Source organism: Ranitomeya imitator, chromosome 1 (genome assembly GCF_032444005.1).
Source record: "Ranitomeya imitator isolate aRanImi1 chromosome 1, aRanImi1.pri, whole genome shotgun sequence".
In the NCBI taxonomy this organism is placed as follows: Eukaryota; Metazoa; Chordata; class Amphibia; order Anura; family Dendrobatidae; genus Ranitomeya; species Ranitomeya imitator.
Genome location: NC_091282.1, coordinates 256,315,044 through 256,336,237, shown reverse-complemented (window position 1 = coordinate 256,336,237; position 21,194 = coordinate 256,315,044). Strand labels below are relative to the sequence as shown.

Here is a 21,194-nt window from a genome sequence, read left to right as displayed (position 1 = left end):
GCATGGCGAGTTTTGAGCGGCGACTTTTGTGTTTCGACTTTTATGTGGCGAGGTTGGTGTATGGGTGGTGAAATATGTGCTGAGGGTGGTATATGTGTTCAAGCACGTGGTAGTGTGTGGGGCATTTTGTGTGTGTGCTCATATCCCCGTGTGTGGTGAGTATCTCATGTCGGGGCCCCACCTTAGCAACTGTACGGTATATACTCTTTTGCGCCATCGCTCTCATTCTTTAAGTCCCCCTTGTTCACATCTGGCAGCTGTCAATTTGCCTCCAACACTTTTCCTTTCACTTTTCCCCATTATGTAGATAGGGGAAAAATAGTTTGGTGAATTGGAAAGCGCGGAGTTAAAATTTCACCTCACAACATAGCCTATGACGCTCTCAGGGTCCAGACGTGTGAGTGTGCAAAATTTTGTGGCTGTAGCTGCGACGCCTCCAACACTTTTCATTTCACTATTTCCCCATTATGTAGATAGGGGCAAAATTGTTTGGTGAATTGGAACGCGCGGGGTTAAAATTTCGCCTCACAATATAGCCTATGACGCTCTCGGGGTCCAGACGTGTGACTGTGCAAAATTTTGTGGCTGTAGCTGCGACGGTGCAGATGCCAATCCCGGACATACACATACATACACACACATTCAGCTTTATATAGTAGATACAAGAAGCTGGGTGAATGGCTTCGGGGGCATTACTTCAGAGGCGAAATCTTATCTGGAATTTCTCTTTTTCTTGGCGGCGTACTGTCAATAGTTAAGGAAGTTAATGTTATATAATAGGAGTTTTGTAAGGCTTTATTGATTGACATGCACCATTTGTTATTCTTGCAATATTTCAGACGTGATGTTGCACTGTAATTTTTGTACTTTCTGCTCTGGCTGTCAATGATGGACACAAATGCAAATGTGTGTACTGTTTGATTTATTCTGACAATAATAAACGAATTAAAAAAAAAAAATACTGAGCAAATAATGTGTGAACGAGGTCTAATACAGGAGGAGATGACACACAGGTATATACTATATACAGGGGAGATGACACACAGATATATACTATATACAGGAGAGATGACACACAGGTATATACTATATAGAGGAGGAGATGACATACAGGTACATACTATATACAGGAGGAGATGACATACAGGTATATACTATATACAGGAGGAGATGACACACAGGTATATACTATATACAGGAGCAAATGACCTACAGGTATATACTATATACAGGAGGAGATGACATACAGGTATATGCTATATATAGAAGATGACATACAGGTATATACTATATATAGGAGATGACATACAGGTATATACTATATACAGGGGAGATGACACACAGCAGGTATATACTATATACAGGGGAGATGACATACAGGTATATACTATATACAGGAGATGACATACAGGTGTATACTATATACAGGGGAGATGACAAACATGTATATACTGAGGTGAAAATGAGAGGTGTGAGGTGAAAATGAAAAGGTGTGAGTGCAAAATGAGAGGAGTGAGGGAAAATAGTGGAGTGATCGGAAAATGACAGATGTGAGGTCGAAATGACAAGTGTTAGGGGGGAATGAGAGGAGTGAGGGAGAAAATGAGAGATGTGAGGGGGAAAATGAAAGATGGGATTGGGAAAATGAGAGGCGTGATGGGAAAATAAGAGAAGTGAGGTGCTATAACTAACCACAGATATTTACTATGCCCAGGCAACGCCGGGCTCTTCAGCTAGTGTGTGTATATATGTATGTATATATATATATATATATATATATATATATATATATATATATATATATATATATATATATATATATATATATATATATATATATATATATATATATATATATATATATATACATACACACACACGCACACACATACAGTACAGACCAAAGGTTTGGACACACCTGCTCGTTTAAAGATTTTTCTGTATTTTCATGACTATGAAAATTGTAAATTCACACTGAAGGCATCAAAACTATGAAATAACACATGTGGAATTATATACTTAAACAAGTGTTCAACAACTGAAAATATGTCTTATATTCTAGGCTGTTCAAAGTAGCCACCTTTTGCTTTGATGACTGCTTTGCACACTCTTGGCATTCTCTTGAAGAGATTTCACCACACCTAACCACACCACTAACCCTCACACACCCCTAACCCAACCGTAAACGTAATCCAAACACTAACCCCAACCCTAACGGGAAAATGGAAAAATACATTTTTTTAATTTTATTATTTTTCCCTAACTAAGGCGGTGATAAAGGGGGGGGTTGATTTACTATTTATAGCAGATTTTTATAGCGAGTTTTTTTTGTTTGGCAGCTGTCACACACTAAAAGACACTTTTTATTGCAAAAAATATTTTGCGTTATCACATTCTGAGAGCTCTAATTTTTCCATATTTTGGTCCACAGAATCATGTGAGGTCTTGTTATTTGCGGGACGAGTTGACGTTTTTATTGGTACCATTTTTGGGCACATGGCATTTTTTGATCGCTTTTTATTCTGTTTTTTGTTAGGCAGAATTAACAAAAACCAGCAATTCGGGGATTTCTTTTTTTTTTTTTTGGGGGGGGGGGGGGGGAGGGGGCGTTTATACCGTTCCACGTTTGGTAAAATTGATTAAGCAGTTTTATTCTTTGGGTTAGTACGATTACAGCGATACCTCAGTTATATCATTTTTTTATGTTTTGGCGCTTTTATACAATAAAAACTTTTATATAAAAAATAATTATCTTTGCATCGCTTTATTCTGAGGGCTATAACTTTTATTTTTTTGCTGATAACGCTGTATGGTGGCTCGTTTATTGCGGGACAACATGATGTTTTCGGTGGTACCATGTTTATATATATCCGGCATTTTGATCGCGTGTTATTCCGCTTTTTGTTCGGCGGTATGATGATAAAGAATTGTTTTGTGTCTTTTTTTTTACGGTGTTCACTGAAGGGGTTAACTAGTGGGACAGTTTTATAGGTCGGGCCGTTACAGACGCGGCCATACTGAATATGTGCACTTTTGTTTGTTTGTTTTTTTATTTACATAAAGAAATGTATTTATTGGAACAATGCACAGCACTGTGTCAGATCAGCGATCCGACAGGCAGTACTGCAGGCTTGCCAGTGCCTGCTCTCAGCAGGAGCTTGCAAGCCACCTCCCTGCAGGACCCAGAAGGCCCCCCGCGGCCATAGTGGATCCAGGGCCTGCAGGGAGGAGACGCTCGGAACAACGCGACTACATCTGTTGTAATAATCAGCTGACACCCGGCTGCGATCCCCTCGCCTATGACGTACTATCCCGTCCCTGGGAATTAGGTCCCAGGTCACCTCGACGGGATAGTACGTCTAATGGCAGAAAGGGGTTAATATTAACATAGTAACATAGTTAGTAAGGCCGAAAAAAGACATTTGTCCATCCAGTTCAGCCTATATTCCATCATAATAAATCCCCAGATCTACGTCCTTCTACAGAACCTAATAATTGTATGATACAATATTGTTCTGCTCCAGGAAGACATCCAGGCCTCTCTTGAACCCCTCGACTGAGTTCGCCATCACCACCTCCTCAGGCAAGCAATTCCAGATTCTCACTGCCCTAACAGTAAAGAATCCTCTTCTATGTTGGTGGAAAAACCTTCTCTCCTCCAGACGCAAAGAATGCCCCCTTGTGCCCGTCACCTTCCTTGGTATAAACAGATCCTCAGCGAGATATTTGTATTGTCCCCTTATATACTTATACATGGTTATTAGATCGCCCCTCAGTCGTCTTTTTTCTATACTAAATAATCCTTATTTCGCTAATCTATCTGGGTATTGTAGTTCTCCCATCCCCTTTATTAATTTTGTTGCCCTCCTTTGTACTCTCTCTAGTTCCATTATATCCTTCCTGAGCACCGGTGCCCAAAACTGGACACAGTACTCCATGTGCGGTCTAACTAGGGATTTGTACAGAGGCAGTATAATGCTCTCATCATGTGTATCCAGACCTCTTTTAATGCACCCCATGATCCTGTTTGCCTTGGCAGCTGCTGCCTGGCACTGGCTGCTCCAGGTAAGTTTATCATTAACTAGGATCCCCAAGTCCTTCTCCCTGTCAGATTTACCCAGTGGTTTCCCGTTCAGTGTGTAATGGTGATATTGATTCCTTCTTCCCATGTGTATAACCTTACATTTATCATTGTTAAACCTCATCTGCCACCTTTCAGCCCAAGTTTCCAACTTATCCAGATCCATCTGTAGCAGAATACTATCTTCTCTTGTATTAACTGCTTTACATAGTTTTGTATCATCTGCAAATATCGATATTTTACTGTGTAAACCTTCTACCAGATCATTAATGAATATGTTGAAGAGAACAGGTCCCAATACTGACCCCTGCGGTACCCCACTGGTCACAGCGACCCAGTTAGAGACTATACCATTTATAACCACCCTCTGCTTTCTATCACTAAGCCAGTTACTAACCCATTTACACACATTTTCCCCCAGACCAAGCATTCTCATTTTGTGTACCAACCTCTTGTGCGGCACGGTATCAAACGCTTTGGAAAAATCGAGATATACCACGTCCAATGACTCACCGTGGTCCAGTCTGTAGCTTACCTCTTCATAAAAACTGATTAGATTGGTTTGACAGGAGCGATTTCTCATAAACCCATGCTGATATGGAGTTAAACAGTTATTCTCACTGAGATAATCCAGAATAACATCCCTCAGAAACCCTTCAAATATTTTACCAACAACAGAGGTTAGACTTACTGGCCTATAATTTCCAGGTTCACTTTTAGAGCCCTTTTTGAATATTGGCACCACATTTGCTATGCGCCAGTCCTGCGGAACAGACCCTGTCGCTATAGAGTCACTAAAAATAAGAAATAATGGTTTATCTATTACATTACTTAGTTCTCTTAGTACTCGTGGGTGTATGCCATCCGGACCCGGAGATTTATCTATTTTAATCTTATTTAGCCGGTTTCGCACCTCTTCTTGGGTTAGATTGGTGACTCTTAATATAGGGTTTTCATTGTTTCTTGGGATTTCACCTAGCATTTCATTTTCCACCGTGAATACCGTGGAGAAGAAGGTGTTTAATATGTTAGCTTTTTCCTCGTCATCTACAACCATTCTTTCCTCACTATTTTTTAAGGGGCCTACATTTTCAGTTTTTATTCTTTTACTATTGATATAGTTGAAGAACAGTTTGGGATTAGTTTTACTCTTAATTTATTCTTAATTTCACCATACTTACAACCACGCCTAATTCCCCGAAGCAATCGATCACCTGCAAAAAATAATAAACCAACAGTATACTCCCTGGTCCGACGCAGTCCAATTAATAACGAGTGTCCCACAATGATCTCCCCTATAGAGCTGTCATATCAGGAGAGTGACAGCTCTATAGGCCTCCAGTGACACACTGACAGGAGACAATGGCTCCTGCAGTGTTATCACTGAGGGTTCAATGGTCTCTCTCAATTTATGCCACTGCTGCATGAGAATTTTCCCACGCAGCGGTGCCACAAGTGACAGTATGAACTCTACTGTACTCACAGCGGCAGAGGGTTACAATGCGGAAGGATACCTTCCATCACTGTATCCCGGAGCCCCTGGAGAGCAGTCGCACCTGCAGATGTGACAGCTCTCCACGGGAGATCGTCGTGGGACACTCGTTATTAAATGGAATATATCGGATCAGGGAGTATACTGTTGGTTTATTATTTTTTAAATTTTTTACAGGTGATCGAGGGCTTCGGGGACTAGATGATTGGTGAGTATATACTGTATGTCTATATGTGTGTATGTGGGGTTTTTTTGTTTTTTTTTTACACTTGAACACAGTAGCCAGATGATGGGACTACTACTGTCCCATCATCCGGCTACTTGTTACTGTAGCAGGCATAGCCGGATGGGACTAGTAGTCCCATTGGACGATGCCTGTCTACACACAGACCCGGACACACACACACATACATACAGCCCCGTACACATACACAGATACACACTAATACCCGCACACACACAGTCCCGCAAATCTTCTCCGCGCGCGCACACACACATACAGCCCTGCAGACACACACACACATACAAACACCCGCATATCTTCTCTGCCCACACACAGTCTCTGCCCACACACTCTCCCACCTCCCGATCTGCAGCATCTCTCACAGGCACATCCGCAGCAAATCCGCAGATCTTTTTTAAACATGTGGATTGGCGTGACACAATGGAAGTCAATGGGTGCAGAAACGCTGCAGATCCACAAAAAGAATTGACATGCTGCAGAAAAAAAGCATAGCGTCTTAGATAGATCTCTTAGGTCTCTGGTCCACCAGTCCCTTTGTGGACCTTACCACATTCACTAAATTGTTCACCTCCACCAGGTGAAAGCAATAACCCGAGCCCTCGTCAGCCTCCAATAAAGAGGATTCCGAAGTATCCTGCAGAACTCCCTCGTCAGATGACATAGACGGTGAAGACGATATTTCGGTCCTATCCCTTCTTGATGTTTTCCCTGAAAGGGACCGGGAATTTAATGAATTCTCTACCTCAGCTCTGAGGAGTTCTCAGGTTGGAAGAAAAATCAGGGGTCTCATTGGCCACCGTGTCATTGATACACGGCTGGCATAATTTTTTGTGCCAGATCCTGCCCACATAGAGCACAAACTCTGTGCTTTGACTTTCCCGTACTCTTTCTGGGGATCTCCTACCAGGTGGTCAGAAAGAGAAGGAGAGAGGGAGAGATAGAGATTTGCATTATTAAAATAGCATTCTCGTAGCTCACTCACCACTCAGAGAATTAAAGGGTACCGAAAAAGGAGACAGGATGTCGTCCGAAAGGTCTCCCTTCGGGACTGTGGAATCTTCCATCCTGGAAGAGCTGCGCCGACTTGTCCTGGAATCCTTGGACCTGCGTACCCGCTGTAAGCTCTGCTGCTGCTGGCGCTGTGGAAAGGGCTGCTGTGCCTCAATCGTTGCACTGGCGCCCCTGCCTGGCCGACGATCCACCCTTAAGAACTATGCTCATAGGGGATCTTCCGGCCGGCGTCTCCTGCAGCTTCCGTTACCGCCCCCGGAAGTGTTCTCGGGTGCAAATGTCCTCAGAGCGCGACTTCCTGGTACCAGCTGTACTCTGACACCGCGTCGGGACACAGGACTGCTGGCTACCAAGCGGTGATGGCGCCGCAGGCTCCCGCACGACTGACAGTCAAGACCCCATCGGGTTCCCCTGCGGCGCTTCCAGCATCACTGGCGTTGGCCGAAGCAGAGTCGGTGCCCTACCGCTGCCGACCGGACCAGGCCTGAGATCTTCTTCTTGTGATGCTGCCATACAGGTAATGGCTCCGCTCGTCAAGGACAGGACACCACTGATGCGGAGAGAGGAGCCGCCCTTTTTATCTTAAAGGTTCCCTGTCTTTGAGGGGCGAATCCCTTCTCTCGTTGGTGCCATCATGGGCGATAGGAATAAACAAGATAATCTTGTAGCTATGATAACTCTTTAATGGCTAACAAAAATAAAATAAATTATGTTACAAAGCAAGCTTTTGGGACTTCTTAGGTCCCTTCCTCAAGCATGGTATAACAACGTTTCTGATGAAGCACAAATACGTGCACAAACAGCCAAAAATAAAAAGAAGAGGGGCATGGTATAATAAATGGACATTTACAAATAAAACAAACTGAGCTCAGAGACTAAATCCTTAAGTGTATTAGATTAGTGATGTGAAAGTTTTATAGTTACTATATCCAAGTAAGATCAGAGGCCTGGTGTCCTCAACTTCTTTGGAGCAGATTCCTCAGATTCTGTAGTAGGTAATAAATCCTTCTGACAGAGTAAGTCCTATAAGATTCCCGGGACATTCACATGTTCTTCCAATGTGGTGTACTTAATTCTGTGTCCTATATTTCCTATTGGGGGGGAGGTCCCTATGTGGGAGAAACAGGCCAGAAACTGAGCGCAAGGATTAGGCCACACGATTGCAGATAAAAAAAAACATTTACCGGGGGACCAAACATTTCTGTGGTCCAGGCCACAACATAAACAATATGAAACTTGTCATATTAAAAAAGCAATTTTAAATCACAAAAACATTGCAGGGTTTGGGAATACAAACCTATTAAAGTCCTTGATCCATCCACAAAGGACTAAATCTGTCAGAAGGATTTATGACTCACTACAGAATCTGAAGAATCTGCTCCAAAGACGGTGAGGGCACCAGGCCTATGATCTTACTTGGATATTGGGACTAGACAACTTTCACACCGCTAATCTAATACACTTAAGGATTTAGTCTCTGAGCTTAGTTTGTTTTTATTTGTAAATGTTAATTTATTATACCAAGCCCCTCCTTTGTTTTTTTCTTTTTTTTGCTGTTTGTATGTGCATATATTTGTGTTTCTTCAGAACTTTGTTATACCATGCCTGAGGAAGGGACCTACGAAGTCCCTAAAGCTTGTTTTGTTTTCCAAATATTTTATTAACATTTTGAAATTCTTTAACAAAGCATTTTTCAGTAGATTGTAATATGCTTCATATCTGAGGAAAATTGGGGAGGGAATAGGAAGGGAGGGGTGAGGAAGAGGTGCTGGGAGAGGAAGAGAAAAATAGGTATGTAAATACCATACCTAGAATAAACCATATATTTAAACCTTGAATTTTGGGCCACTGACCTAAATATGTAAAATAGATTAAATAATTGAGAGCCCAAAAAATTTTCTTTAACTGTAATTATAAACTAATATTTATCAAGTTATTTAAGTCGTCAACAGCTCCTGCAGTCTATTGATTATTCTGTTGGTTTTGGAAGTTAATGTTCCATTTGTTCCATTTTTTATTGTATTTGTGTAGATATCCATTCGCTATTGCGAATTTAAAGTCTAATGAATTGTGTAAATTTAGATTGTCCACAATGCTAGAGAAACTCAGAACTTCTGATCTCGTCCACATAGCTGCAATTTTGTTCTTAAAGGGAACCTGTCACCTGAATTTGGCGGGACCAGTTTTGGGTAATATGGGCGGAGTTTTTGGGTGTTTGATTCACCCTTTCCTTACCTGCTGGCTGCATGCTGGCTGAAATATAGGATTGAAGTTCATTCTCTGTCCTCCATAGTACACGCCTGTGCAAGGTAAGATTACTTTGCGCAGGTGTGTACTACGGAGGACAGAGAATGAACTTCAATCCAATATTGCAGCCAGCATGCAGCCAGCAGGTAAGGAAAGGGTGAATCAAACACCCAAAAACTCCGCCCATATGACCCAAAACCAGTCCCGCCAAATTCAGGTGACAGAGTCCCTTTAACTATCAACAAGAGGTGAATTGTAACAAACCTTATTGAATAATGCAGTTTTTCAGTATCTATGTAAAGGAGTGCTGTTTGAGGTGTAAGGACATAGTCCCTGTTTAGAAGTGTGCCTATGTATCTGGATACTTGGTTCCACAGATTTGTAATCTTTGGGCATGACCAAAAGATATGAAAAAAGTCTCCTTTAATTCCACATCCCCTCCAACACAAAGGCGAAGTGAGAAATTCTGTTCGGTGTAAGGTACCACCTTGTTAGTAGCTTATAATATGTTTTGTGTAATTGTAGGGAAATGTTAGAGGAGTAGGTGTTTTTGATTGCATCTTCCCATTGGTCCTTGCTTATATTTAGTTTTAATGATTTCCCCCATTTTATCATATATTTGTTTTTTTGAAATTTGTAGTCTTTATTAAAGATATTGTATAGATACTTTGTACTCCAAAATACCTTGTGATTAGTATTTTTAATTAGTAAATAAGTTGATTCTGTTTTGGAGGGAACCTTAGAGACAAAATCTTGAAGACACTCTTTAATAATATAATAATGAATGAATTCTGATGAAGGAATGTTATATTTTTGTTTGATTTCTGAAAAATTTAATAATTTGTTATTTGCAAGCAGATCTCCTAATTTTTTTATGCCTTTTTGTTCCCATAAGTCTGGTATTTGATGTCCGAACATTGAGGCTATTAGTGAAATTGGAATGTTTTCTCCAAATGCATGTTTATCCTTTTTTCCAGAGGGATTAGCCAATTGGTCCCATGTTTGAACGATAGCTGAAATTATTGGATGATTAGATTTATATTTGTTTAAGTTAAAGATATGTTTGAGAAGAAGGTTTTCCAAAGAAATTGATTTAAGGAGGGATGTTTCCATTTCCAGCCATACTGGGTTCTCTTTTTTATTTAACCAGTTTTGGCTTTGCTTTATTAGATTTGCATTATGATATGCCAATAGATTTGGAAGACCCAACCCCCCATTACTTTTATAAAGAATGTCCTTGGAAATCCTCACTTTTTTCCCATTCCAAATGAAATATAATATTTGTTTGTGACAGTTTTTAAAGAAATCAGGAGGAAATTTCAATGGCAGAGCTCTGAAAATATATAATATTTTTGGGAGGATAATTGATTTGATTGCCAATACTTTGCCCATCCATGAGAGGCCGATTTTGCCCCATGAATGGAGGTCTTTTGTTATTGCAGATAGGATATGTTCCCCGTTAGTATTGGCTAATGTATGTATTTTCTTTGTAAATAGGATACCCAGATATGGGATCTGGTCTTTTTCCCAAGTAAAATCTACTAGTTTTTTTAATGAGTTAATATTTTCTTCAGGTAGGTTAAATTGGAGAATTTTTGATTTGGAGTTATTTATTTTGAATAGAGAAATCAGAGAGAATTCGTCCAATATTTCTAGAAGATTTTTAATAGAATTGAGGGGATCTGTAAGAGTTAATATCATGTCGTCTGCGAATAAGCTTACTTTATATTGTTTATGTCCTATATCAATTCCCAAGATATTTTTGTTTATGCGGATTATTTCCGCTAGGGGCTCGATTGCCAGGGCGAATAGAAGGGGAGAGAGCGGGCAGCCCTGTCTTGTTCCATTGCTTATTGGAAATGCCTTTGATAGGTTATTATTAACATATATTTTTGCACTTGGGGTCGAGTAAAGGGCAAACACCGATGTCAGCCACTCCTCATTGAAGCCAAAATTCTCCATAACTATTCTCAGATATTGCCAATTAATCCGGTCAAATGCTTTTTCGGCGTCAAGCGCCAGAAAGATAGAAGGAGTATTATTAGAATTAATTTTGCTCAAAATGTTAAGGAGTCTTCTGGTGGCATCAGAAGTTTGTCTTCCCTCGATAAATCCAGATTGATCAGTATTTATTATTTTTGGTAGAATTTTTTTTAGTCTGGTGGCCAAAATTTTTGAATAGATTTTAAGATCTGTATTTATAAGTGATATTGGTCTGTAATTTTTTTTTATTTCATCCAGATCGCTTTGGGGTTTTGGGATCATGATTAAGATAGCTTCGAGCATTTCTTTAGGAAAAAACCCAGAGTTTGAGGCCAGATTAAAAAATTTTGTCATATGGGGAGCAAGATTTTCAGAGAAGGTCATATAGTATTCATTTATTAGCCCATCGGGCCCCGGTGATTTTTGTGATTTGAGATTTTTAATTGTTTCTATAACTTCGGATACAGTAATAGTAGTTGTAAGCTTGGCTAATTCTGAAGATTCTATTTTGGGAAGTTGTAATTTTTTGAGAAAGTACTTTATTTTTGGGGGATCTGGTTTAGATAATGAGGGATTGTCTTTTAAGTTATATAGTTTATGGTAAAACTTGGCAAATTCCTCCACTATATCTGTTGGATGATATTTAATTTCTCCAGAATTATTTTTTATTTTATTTATTCTGTTATGGATTCTTTCTTTTTTGAGTTTGGCTAACATAAATTTTGTTGGTTTATTAGTTTCAGAATAATTTTTAAATTTAGATGCCTTGATGATTTTTTCAAAGTCTTCCGTAATTGCTTTATTTAGTAATTGTCTTAGACCTAGTATTTCTAAGTAAGTTTCTTGAGATTTAGTGTTTGAATCATCAAAGCTCTTTTCTTTTGCGCGAATTTGTTCTTGGATATTCTTTATTTTTTCCCTGTTTTTTGCGTTGTACCTGGCTGAGATTTGGATTAATTTCCCCCTTATGACTGCTTTATGAGCATAAAGCAGTCCTAAAGCTTGTTTTGTAACATCATTTATTTTATTTTTGTTAGCCATTAAAAAGAATCATAACTACAAGATTATCTTGTTTTTCACACAGAGCATTATTTTTCAACTGGCTAACACAGTACCAACCCCCTTTTTTCCTTTATACTACTATTCTAACATGTACCAGCTTGTGTGCAAATTACAGATAAATCTACAGGAAGATTTATTAATATACTTCAATATTATAAGACTTTTATAGATTCTAAGCTTGCGAGCAGAACTCTCACTCCTCCTGTAACTGTTGGACTATGTTTTAGTTTATAATGTCTTTATTCCCTGTACATGTTCCCATCTAATTGTAAATAGCTGTGGAATATGTTGGTGCTATACAATTATACAATTACTACTATAGGATGAAATTTGTTACACCATAAACCCATAACTATTGCTAAACTAATGAACTTCACATAAAATTACAGTACAGTACAAACTTACCGCATGGAGGTCTTGAATTCTTGTGTTCAGCCCGGACATGATTTCCTGACGTTCTTCAGAAGAGTTTGGGTAAGGATACATATGGCAATGGTAACTGAAAACACAAAAGAAAAGCAAAACAAAATGTATATCTGAATTTACAAGCAAATGTGCTTACCGTCTGATGGACGAGTCTTGTTTTGAGAGCTCTTAATGTTGATTCAAAAATTAAAAGTAATAGAATTGAAATATTACTTTTTTAATAAACCACATCACTAAAAGTAAATGATATATCGCAAATACATTATAACAATCTTTCCTATTAACATGTTTATTAATGAGAAACAACCATAACAGATGCGGTTAAGCTAAGCGTCGTGATACAGCAGTTATTCCATGGCAGGAGTCAGGTAACCCAAACTCTGCTCTCCCTTCTATCCATGTGCTTTATTCCTATCCTCCTATGTTCCCTTGCAATCCACATTCACCGCCCAATCTCCTCTCCATCACAACTCATATACATCAGCCCCTCTATACTTCCTTATCCCATGTACAGCTCTCATGCACTTCTAACCTTCCTGAAAAACCTCAGCCCATCTTGCCCAAACACACTGCACAAAAAAACTTCATACAATTCCAAAAACTACTTGCTTTTTATCTTCCTACTCCTACTGATTTCAGGGGACATCTCCCCCAACCCTGGTACACCATCCACCAACCTCAACCCCTACCCTACCTCACATCGAAATCTTAATAATCTTATTAATATTAATTGCACTCCATCTCCTTCCTTTTAATTGTGCCCTTTGGAATCCACGGTCTGTATGTAACAAGCTTCCTTTCCTGCACAATTACTTTCTGAAAAACTCTCTTAATCTGTTGGCCCTCACGGAAACCTGGATCCAGGACTCTGACACTGTCTTCCCTGCTGCCATTTCCCATGGTGGCTTACAATTCTCACATTCCCCGAGACCCACAAACAGACATGGTGGTGGAGTAGGCATACTCCTGTCCCCACAATGAATGTTCCAGGTTATCCCTCCAGCTCCATCACTCTCATTCCCTTCTTTTTTGAGGTCCACACCATCAGGCTCTTCCGTCCCCTCTCCCTCAGAGTAGCGGTCATATACAGGCCCCCAGGCTCACCCACCCACTTCCTGGACCATTTCTCTGCCTGGCTGCCACACTTCATGTCCTCAGAACTACCAACCCTTATCCTGGGAGACTTCAACATCTCCATTAACAGCCCCACTTCCACATCTGCATTCCAGATTCTATCACTAACCACTTCTCTAGGCCTCTCACAGCTCTCAACCTCTGAAACACACAAAGACGGTTACACCCTGGACCTTGACCTTGTCCGGCTCTGTTCAATTTCCTACCTAGATAACTCACTGCTTCCCCTCTCTGACCACAACATTCTATCCTTCACACTCACAATTCCACGCCCACCCCAGCACTCTCCTACCAACCACACATTCAGAAATCTACATGCTATTAATCCTCAAGCACTTTCAGACTCCCTAAACTCATCATTGTCCCCAATCTCTTCTTTTTCCTGTCCTGATCTGGCTGTACATCCCTTCAATGACACTCTTAGAAGCACCCTTGACCAAGTAACACCCCTCACCCTCAGAACCTTCAAACACAGAGTGAAACAGCCCTGGCTCACATCGCAAACCCGATTTCTCCAGTGATGCTTTAGGCGTGCTGAACGCTTATGGAGGAAAACACTCACACCAGAAGACTTCATAGACTTCAAATTTATGTTAAGGACCTATAATTCTGCCCTTCACCTCGCCAAACAGACCTACTTCACCACTCTGATCTCCTCACTATCCAACAACCCCAAGAAACTTTTTGACACCTTTCACTCCCTCCTCAGGCCAAACGCACTAGACCCTAGCACAGACATTTGTGCTGATGACCTGGCCTCCCACTTTATAGACAAAATAGATAATATCCGTCAGGAAATCCGCTCCCAGACACCAAGTGCAGTGACTCCCATCCCTCCCTGCTTCTTTCCAGGTTCACTCTCCACATTCGGATCCCATCACAGAAGAAGTCTCCAAGCTCCTCTCTTCTTCTCGTCCGACTACATGCACCACCGACCCCATTCCCTCACACCTCCTCCAGTCGTCACAACTCCCCTAACTACAATCTTTAAAGGGACTCTGTCACCTGAATTTGGCGGGACTGGTTTTGGGTCATATGGGCGGAGTTTTCAGGTGTTTGATTCACCCTTTCCTTACCCGCTGGCTGCATGCTGGCTGCAATATTGGATTGAAGTTCATTCTCTGTCCTCCATAGTACACGCCTGCGCAAAGCAATCTTGCCTTGTGCAGGCATGTACTATGGAGGACAGAGAATGAACTTCAATCCAATATTGCAGCCAGCATGCAGCCAGCAGGTAAGGAAAGGGTGAATCAAAAACCCCAAAACTCCGCCCATATGACCCAAAACCAGTCCCGCCAAATTCAGGTGACAGGTTCCCTTTAATCTCTCCCTCTGGCATTTTCCCCTCCTCCTTCAAACACTATCATTACTCCATTACTAAGGAAATCCACCCTCGATCCATCCTGCACAAATAACTACAGACCGGTCTCCAATCTCCCCTTCATCTCTAAACTCTTGGAGCGCCTGGTCTACTCCCGCCTTACCCGTTACCTATCCGCTCACTCCCTCCTAGACCCTTCACAGTCCGGTTTCCGCCCCCTACATTCGACAGAAACTGCACTCATCAAGGTGACCAATGACCTTCTGACAGCAAAATATAACGGTGACCACTGTCTGCTCATTATTCTCGACCTCTCTGCAGCTTTCGACACTGTTGACCACCCTCTCCTACTCTCTAGGCTCCAGTCACTAGGCATTAAGGACACTGCTCTCTCCTGGTTCTCCTCCTATCTTTCTGACCGTTCCTTCAGTGTTCTGTTCTCTGGCTCCACTTCATCTCCTCTTCCCTTCACTGTTGGGGTACCTCAGGGCTCAGTCCTTGGCCCTCTTCTCTTCTCCCTTTTACACAGCCCCAATTGGACAGACAATCAGCAGATTTGGCTTTCAGTACCATCTTTATGCTGATGAAACACAACTATACACGTCATCCCCTGACCTTACCCCCCCTGTACTACAAAACGCCACTGACTGTCTGTCTGCAGTCTCCAACATCATGTCCGCTCTCTATCTGAAACTCAACCTCTCCAAAACTGAACTTCTTCTGCTCCAGTCGTCTACTAAGCTCCTTAAATCTGACATTTCCCTCTCCGTGGGTGGCACCATAAAAACACCCCGGCAGCAGGCAGGCGCGGTTTGGGTGTTATGTTTGACTCCAATCTCTCCTCCTCCCATATACAATCTCTTCCTGCTTACACCTAAAGAACATCTCTAGAATCTGCCCTTTTCTCATCATGGAAACAACAAAAACCCTCACTGTCGCCCTGATCCACTCCCGCCTGAACTACGGCAATGCTCTATTAATTGGCCTCCCCCTTACTTGACTTTCCCCTCTCCAGTCTATCTTTAATGCAGCAGCCAGGGTTGTCCATCTAGTTAATTGTTACTCGGACGCATCCGCTCTTCACCAGTCGTTACACTGGCTGTCTATTCATTACAGGATACAATTCAAAGTACTTGTTCTCACTCACAAAGCTCTCCACAGTGCATCTCCTCCCTCATTTCGGTCTATCGGCCGAGCCGGCCGCTGCGCTCTGCATATGACTTTTGACTAATCTCTGCACTAATCCGTACCTCCCACTCCCCACTCTGGAATGCTCTACCCCAAGATATTAGGACCATCCACAATTTGCATAGTTTTAGGCGCTCGCTCAAAACACATTTGTTCAGAGCGGCCTACCACGTTCACTAATCAAAGTCATTTTATGTTTGTGTGTGTGTAGCCCATTCACTATCTCCATCTATCCCCCACCCCTTGAAGATGGCTGGACCATCATTGTAAATACACACCTTTACTTTGCATCTCCCCCACCTCATTGTAGATTGTAAACTCTCACGAGCAGGGTCGTCTTATTTTGCTTTAATTATTGTATTGTTAACGTTGTTACTTATGACTGTTGCGCTGCAGAATATGTTGGCGCTATATAAACAAAGATTATTATTATACTATTTTTACTCACCATTCACAGATCATCTTAACTTTTTGTCCTATTTGGTCTCCCCAATACGAAATTAAAAACACAAACCACTTAGTTGGTTCTTCCTATAAATTCAAAAAAGACAACTGATGAGTTACATGACGCTTACTTGGAAAATGATGGCGTATCCTTAGGATAGGTCACTAACATCGGATCAGATGGGGTCCCACTCCCACCTATCAGCTTTTTACATCCGGACAACGCTGGAGTTGCAAACAGTGTACGGAGCAGAACAGATTAACAACATAAACTGTGTAGCGGTGGTTCTTAGGTGCTGCCGCTCATCTCCCATTTTGATGAATAGGATAGGTCAGCAATATGTTAGAATGACAGGTCTTCAGTAAGTCACTAGTGGACTACCCCTTAATCATGTTGAAATGTGTTCTGATTTTTGGTGATCTTTATGAACAGCACAAAAATGTTCCTAGCCACAAAACAAGTCACTTACAAACAATGATATACAAATTTGTGTCTCCATTTTTCCTGATTGGAGATTTGACTTCCACAATGATGTCAACTGACCACACCAAATCTTGATTTCAAGCACAGGGTATGGGCTCAATAGCAAATGTATGGGTCTGTAGACAGGTCCGTGATAGGATTGTGCAGACCCATATTACTATAGAGCTCGTACACTGCTCTGTGCATTCAGCTCATGCATGAGTTGAAAACCTCAGAACAGTGTTTTGACCGAACTGTGGGAATCTCCGAATCCGACCCACACCAATCAGAAACACTATGCACTGTATAGAATATATAAAAACATTTATAAAAATGACTGTCACCCTTTAACCCAGTGGTCCCCAACCTTTCTGACCTTAAGAGTAACATTCACCTCTGACAGAGGGTCGCGAGCCACATCCAGCTCTGATTGATGGTTGTGAGCCACATCCAGCTCTGAGAGGGGTTCACGAACCACATCCAGTTCTGAGAGAGGGTGCGAGCCACATCCAGCTCTGAGAGAGGGTCGTGAGCCATGTCTAGCTTTGAAAGAGGGTCACGAGCCACATCCGGCTCCCACACTCTATCACATTAGTGGCAACCAAAGCCCCTATTATGGGTATAATGACAGCCAAACCTTTTCCACAGAAGCAGTACACCAAGATCCAAGGGTCCCCACAATCTCCCCCTTCAGTATTCTCATATCCAGCTTTAAGCACCTCCTCTGACCGGTAGTATCATCCTGTCTCCAGCACACATCCTTAAATTACCTCTAAACCCCTAAGACCAGTATATGTGCATCCAGATCTGATCATCTGTGCTGGACTACTCACAAAATTCACCATTTTTGAGATACGCTCTTCAAAGCTCTTTGCTAGACTTGGAGCTAATGCACCAAGCTAGCAGACAACCGCGAGCCACAATTTATGAGATCGCGAGCCACAGGTTGGTGATCCCTGCTTTAACGCCTTAGTGACAGAGCCAATTTTCTGCTTAATGACCAAGCCAATTTCTACAATTCTGACCACTGTCACTTTATGTGGTTATAACTCTGGAGCGCTTCAACTGATCCCACTGATTCTGAGACTGTTTTTTTCGTGACATATTGTTAGCGGTAAGATTTCTTCGATATGACTTGCATTTATTTATGAAAAAAAATGGAAATATGGTGAAAATTTAGCCCTTAAATCAGAGATATGTCATACAAAATACTTAATAAATATCATTTCCCACGTCTACTTTACATCAGCACAATTTTTGAAAAAAAAATTTTTTTGTTAGGAAGTTATAAGGGTTAAAAGTTGACCAGCGATTTCTCATTTTCGCAACAAAATTTACAAAATCATTTTTTTAGAGACCAACTCACATTTGAAGTCACTTTGAGGGGTGTACATGACAAAAAAAAATACCCAAAAGTGACACCATTCTAAAAACTGCTCAAAACCACATTCAAGAAGTTTATTAACCCTTTAGGCTACGTTCACATTAGCGTTTTGCGTGTTTGTGTCGGGCGACGCAGCGGCGACGCATGCGTCATGCGCCCCTATATTTAACATGGGGGACGCATGGACATGCGTTGTGGGACGCATGCGTTTTTTTTGCCGCAAGCGTCGGGCGCAGAAAACGCAACAAGTTGCATTTTTCTTGCGTCCAAATTTCGGTAAAAAAGGACGCATGCGTCGCAAAATGCAGCGTTTTTGCGTGCGTTTTGATTTGCGTTGTGCGTTGCGTTGCCGACGCAGCAGCGTACAACGCAAATGTGAATGTAGCCTTACGTGCTTCACAGGAACTGAAGCAATGTGGAAGGAAAACAATGACCATTTAACTTTTTTTTCACAAACATTTTAATTCAGAACCAATTTTTTTTTATTTACACAAGTGTAAAAAAACAAAATGAACCACAAAAGTTGTTGTGCAATTTCTCCTGAATATGCAGATACCCCATATGTGGGGGTAAACCACTGTTTGGGCGCACGGCAGAGCATGGAAGGGAAGGAGTGCCGTTTCACCTTTTCTACGCAGAATTGGCTGGAATTGAGATCGGATGCCACAAAAATGCCACAAAAATGATATTTTTGCCTCCAAATTTTTATTTTCCCAAGGGGAACAGGAGAAATTAGTCCCCCAAAGATGTTGTGCAATTTGTTCTGAGAATGCTGATACCCCATATGTGGGGGTAAACCACTGTTTAGGTGCATAGCAGGGCTCAGAAGGGAGGGGCACCGTTTGACTTTTTGAATGCAAAATTAGCTGGAATCAATGGTGGCGCCATGTCGCGCTTGCAGACGCCCTGATGTACCTAAACAGTGGTTACACCCAAAGTCTAACACTAACCTTAACACACCCCTAAGCCTAATCCCCAAATCTAATCATAACCCTAACCACAATCCTAATCCCGAGCCTCACTTTAGCCCGAGCCTCACTTTAGCCCGAGCCTCACTTTAGCCCGAGCCTCACTTTAGCCCGAGCCTCACTTTAGCCCGAGCCTCACTTTAACCCGAGCCTCACTTTAACCCGAGCCTCACTTTAACCCGAGCCTCACTTTAACCCGAGCCTCACTTTAGCCCGAGCCTCACTTTAGCCCGAGCCTCACTTTAGCCCGAGCCTCACTTTAGCCCGAGCCTCACTTTAGCCCGAGCCTCACTTTAGGCCAACCTCACTTTAGGCCAACCTCACTTTAGGCCAACCTCACTTTAGGCCAACCCCACTTTAGGCCAACCCTAATGGAAAAATGGCAATAAATATATATTTTTATTTTATTATTTTTCCCTAACTAAGGCTAGTTTCACACTAGAGTTGGGCATGGATGCGGACTTCCTCCGTGAAGCCCCGCCTCTTCATTCAGCTCCGCCTATGGCTGCATGCGTCCTGCGTACCCTATCTTTAACACTGGGTACGCAGGACGCATGCAGCCGTAGGAGGAGCTGAAGGAAGAGGCGCAGCAGTGGGCGGGGCTTCACGGAGGAAGTCCGCAGCCATGCCAAACGCTAGTGTGAAACTAGCCTAAGGGGGTGATAAAGGGGAGTTTTATTTACTACTAGCTGAAGAGCCCGGCGTTGCCTGGGCATAGTAAATATCTGTGGTTAGTTATAGCACCTCACTTCTCTTATTTTCCCATCACACCTCATTTTCCCCCTCACTCCTCTCATTCCCCCCTAACACTTGTCATTTCGACCTCACATCTGTCATTTTCCAATCACTCCACTATTTTCCCTCACTCCTCTCATTTTGCACTCACACCTTTTCATCTCACACCCCTCATTTTCCCTTCAGTATATACATGTTTGTCATCTCCCTTATATATAGGAGAAAAAACATGGCTAACAAGCCAAGAAAAACGACCAAAACAGTCCTATGTACGTATATAAGTGAAAATACTTTATTGATGAATAATAAGGACAAACAGCCATCACGCCAAGAGATGGCATGCAATACATGTAACCAAAATGACAAAGGTAAAAAACAACAGGTGTGCACACATGCCGGAACCACTCAACATAAGATACTGGTACGAATTAATCTCCCCGTCAAAATATGGCGGTGTAGGAGAGGGTGCCTAAAGAGATATGTATCTCAGCTCACAAAGTAAATGGTGCTCTGGAAGTCAGGGCAACATCACATATCAACAATGAAAGTGAATAGCATGCATAATAATAACTATACCTTATTGTTAGCGGCACCAGTGTAGGGGTTCATGGGATGTGTGCACACACCCCAACGCACGTTTCGGATGTTATCCTTCCTCAGGGGGCATAGTGAGTGGTGTCGCTGGCTGATTTAAATAGTAATGGGCAGCGGCAATACATATGGGGGATATGTATTTCCGCCGCCCATTACTATTTAACCCCTTCCCGACCCATGACGCCACGTAGGCGTCATGAAAGTCGGTGCCAATCCGACCCATGACGCCTATGTGGCGTCATGGAAAGATCGCGTCCCTGCAGATCGGGTGAAAGGGTTAACTCCCATTTCACCCGATCTGCAGGGACAGGGGGAGTGGTAGTTTAGCCCAGGGGGGGTGGCTTCACCCCCTCGTGGCTACGATCACTCTGATTGGCTGTTGAAAGTGAAACTGCCAATCAGAGCGATTTGTAATAT

General features: G+C 42.0%; 1 protein-coding gene across 3 annotated transcripts in view; it reads right to left on the bottom strand.

Moving 5' to 3' along the window:
- ATP6V0A2 (ATPase H+ transporting V0 subunit a2) overlaps nt 1-21,194 on the bottom strand; it is a 183,006-nt gene that overhangs the window by 92,347 nt on the left and 69,465 nt on the right. For all 3 annotated transcript variants that reach the window (XM_069755987.1, XM_069755988.1, XM_069755989.1), the window contains 2 exons: nt 16,638-16,720; nt 12,526-12,619 (listed from right to left, as the gene is read on the bottom strand). In XM_069755987.1, coding sequence (XP_069612088.1) covers nt 12,526-12,619; nt 16,638-16,720 — 177 coding nt within the window. The remainder of the gene's footprint in view (nt 1-12,525; nt 12,620-16,637; nt 16,721-21,194) is intronic.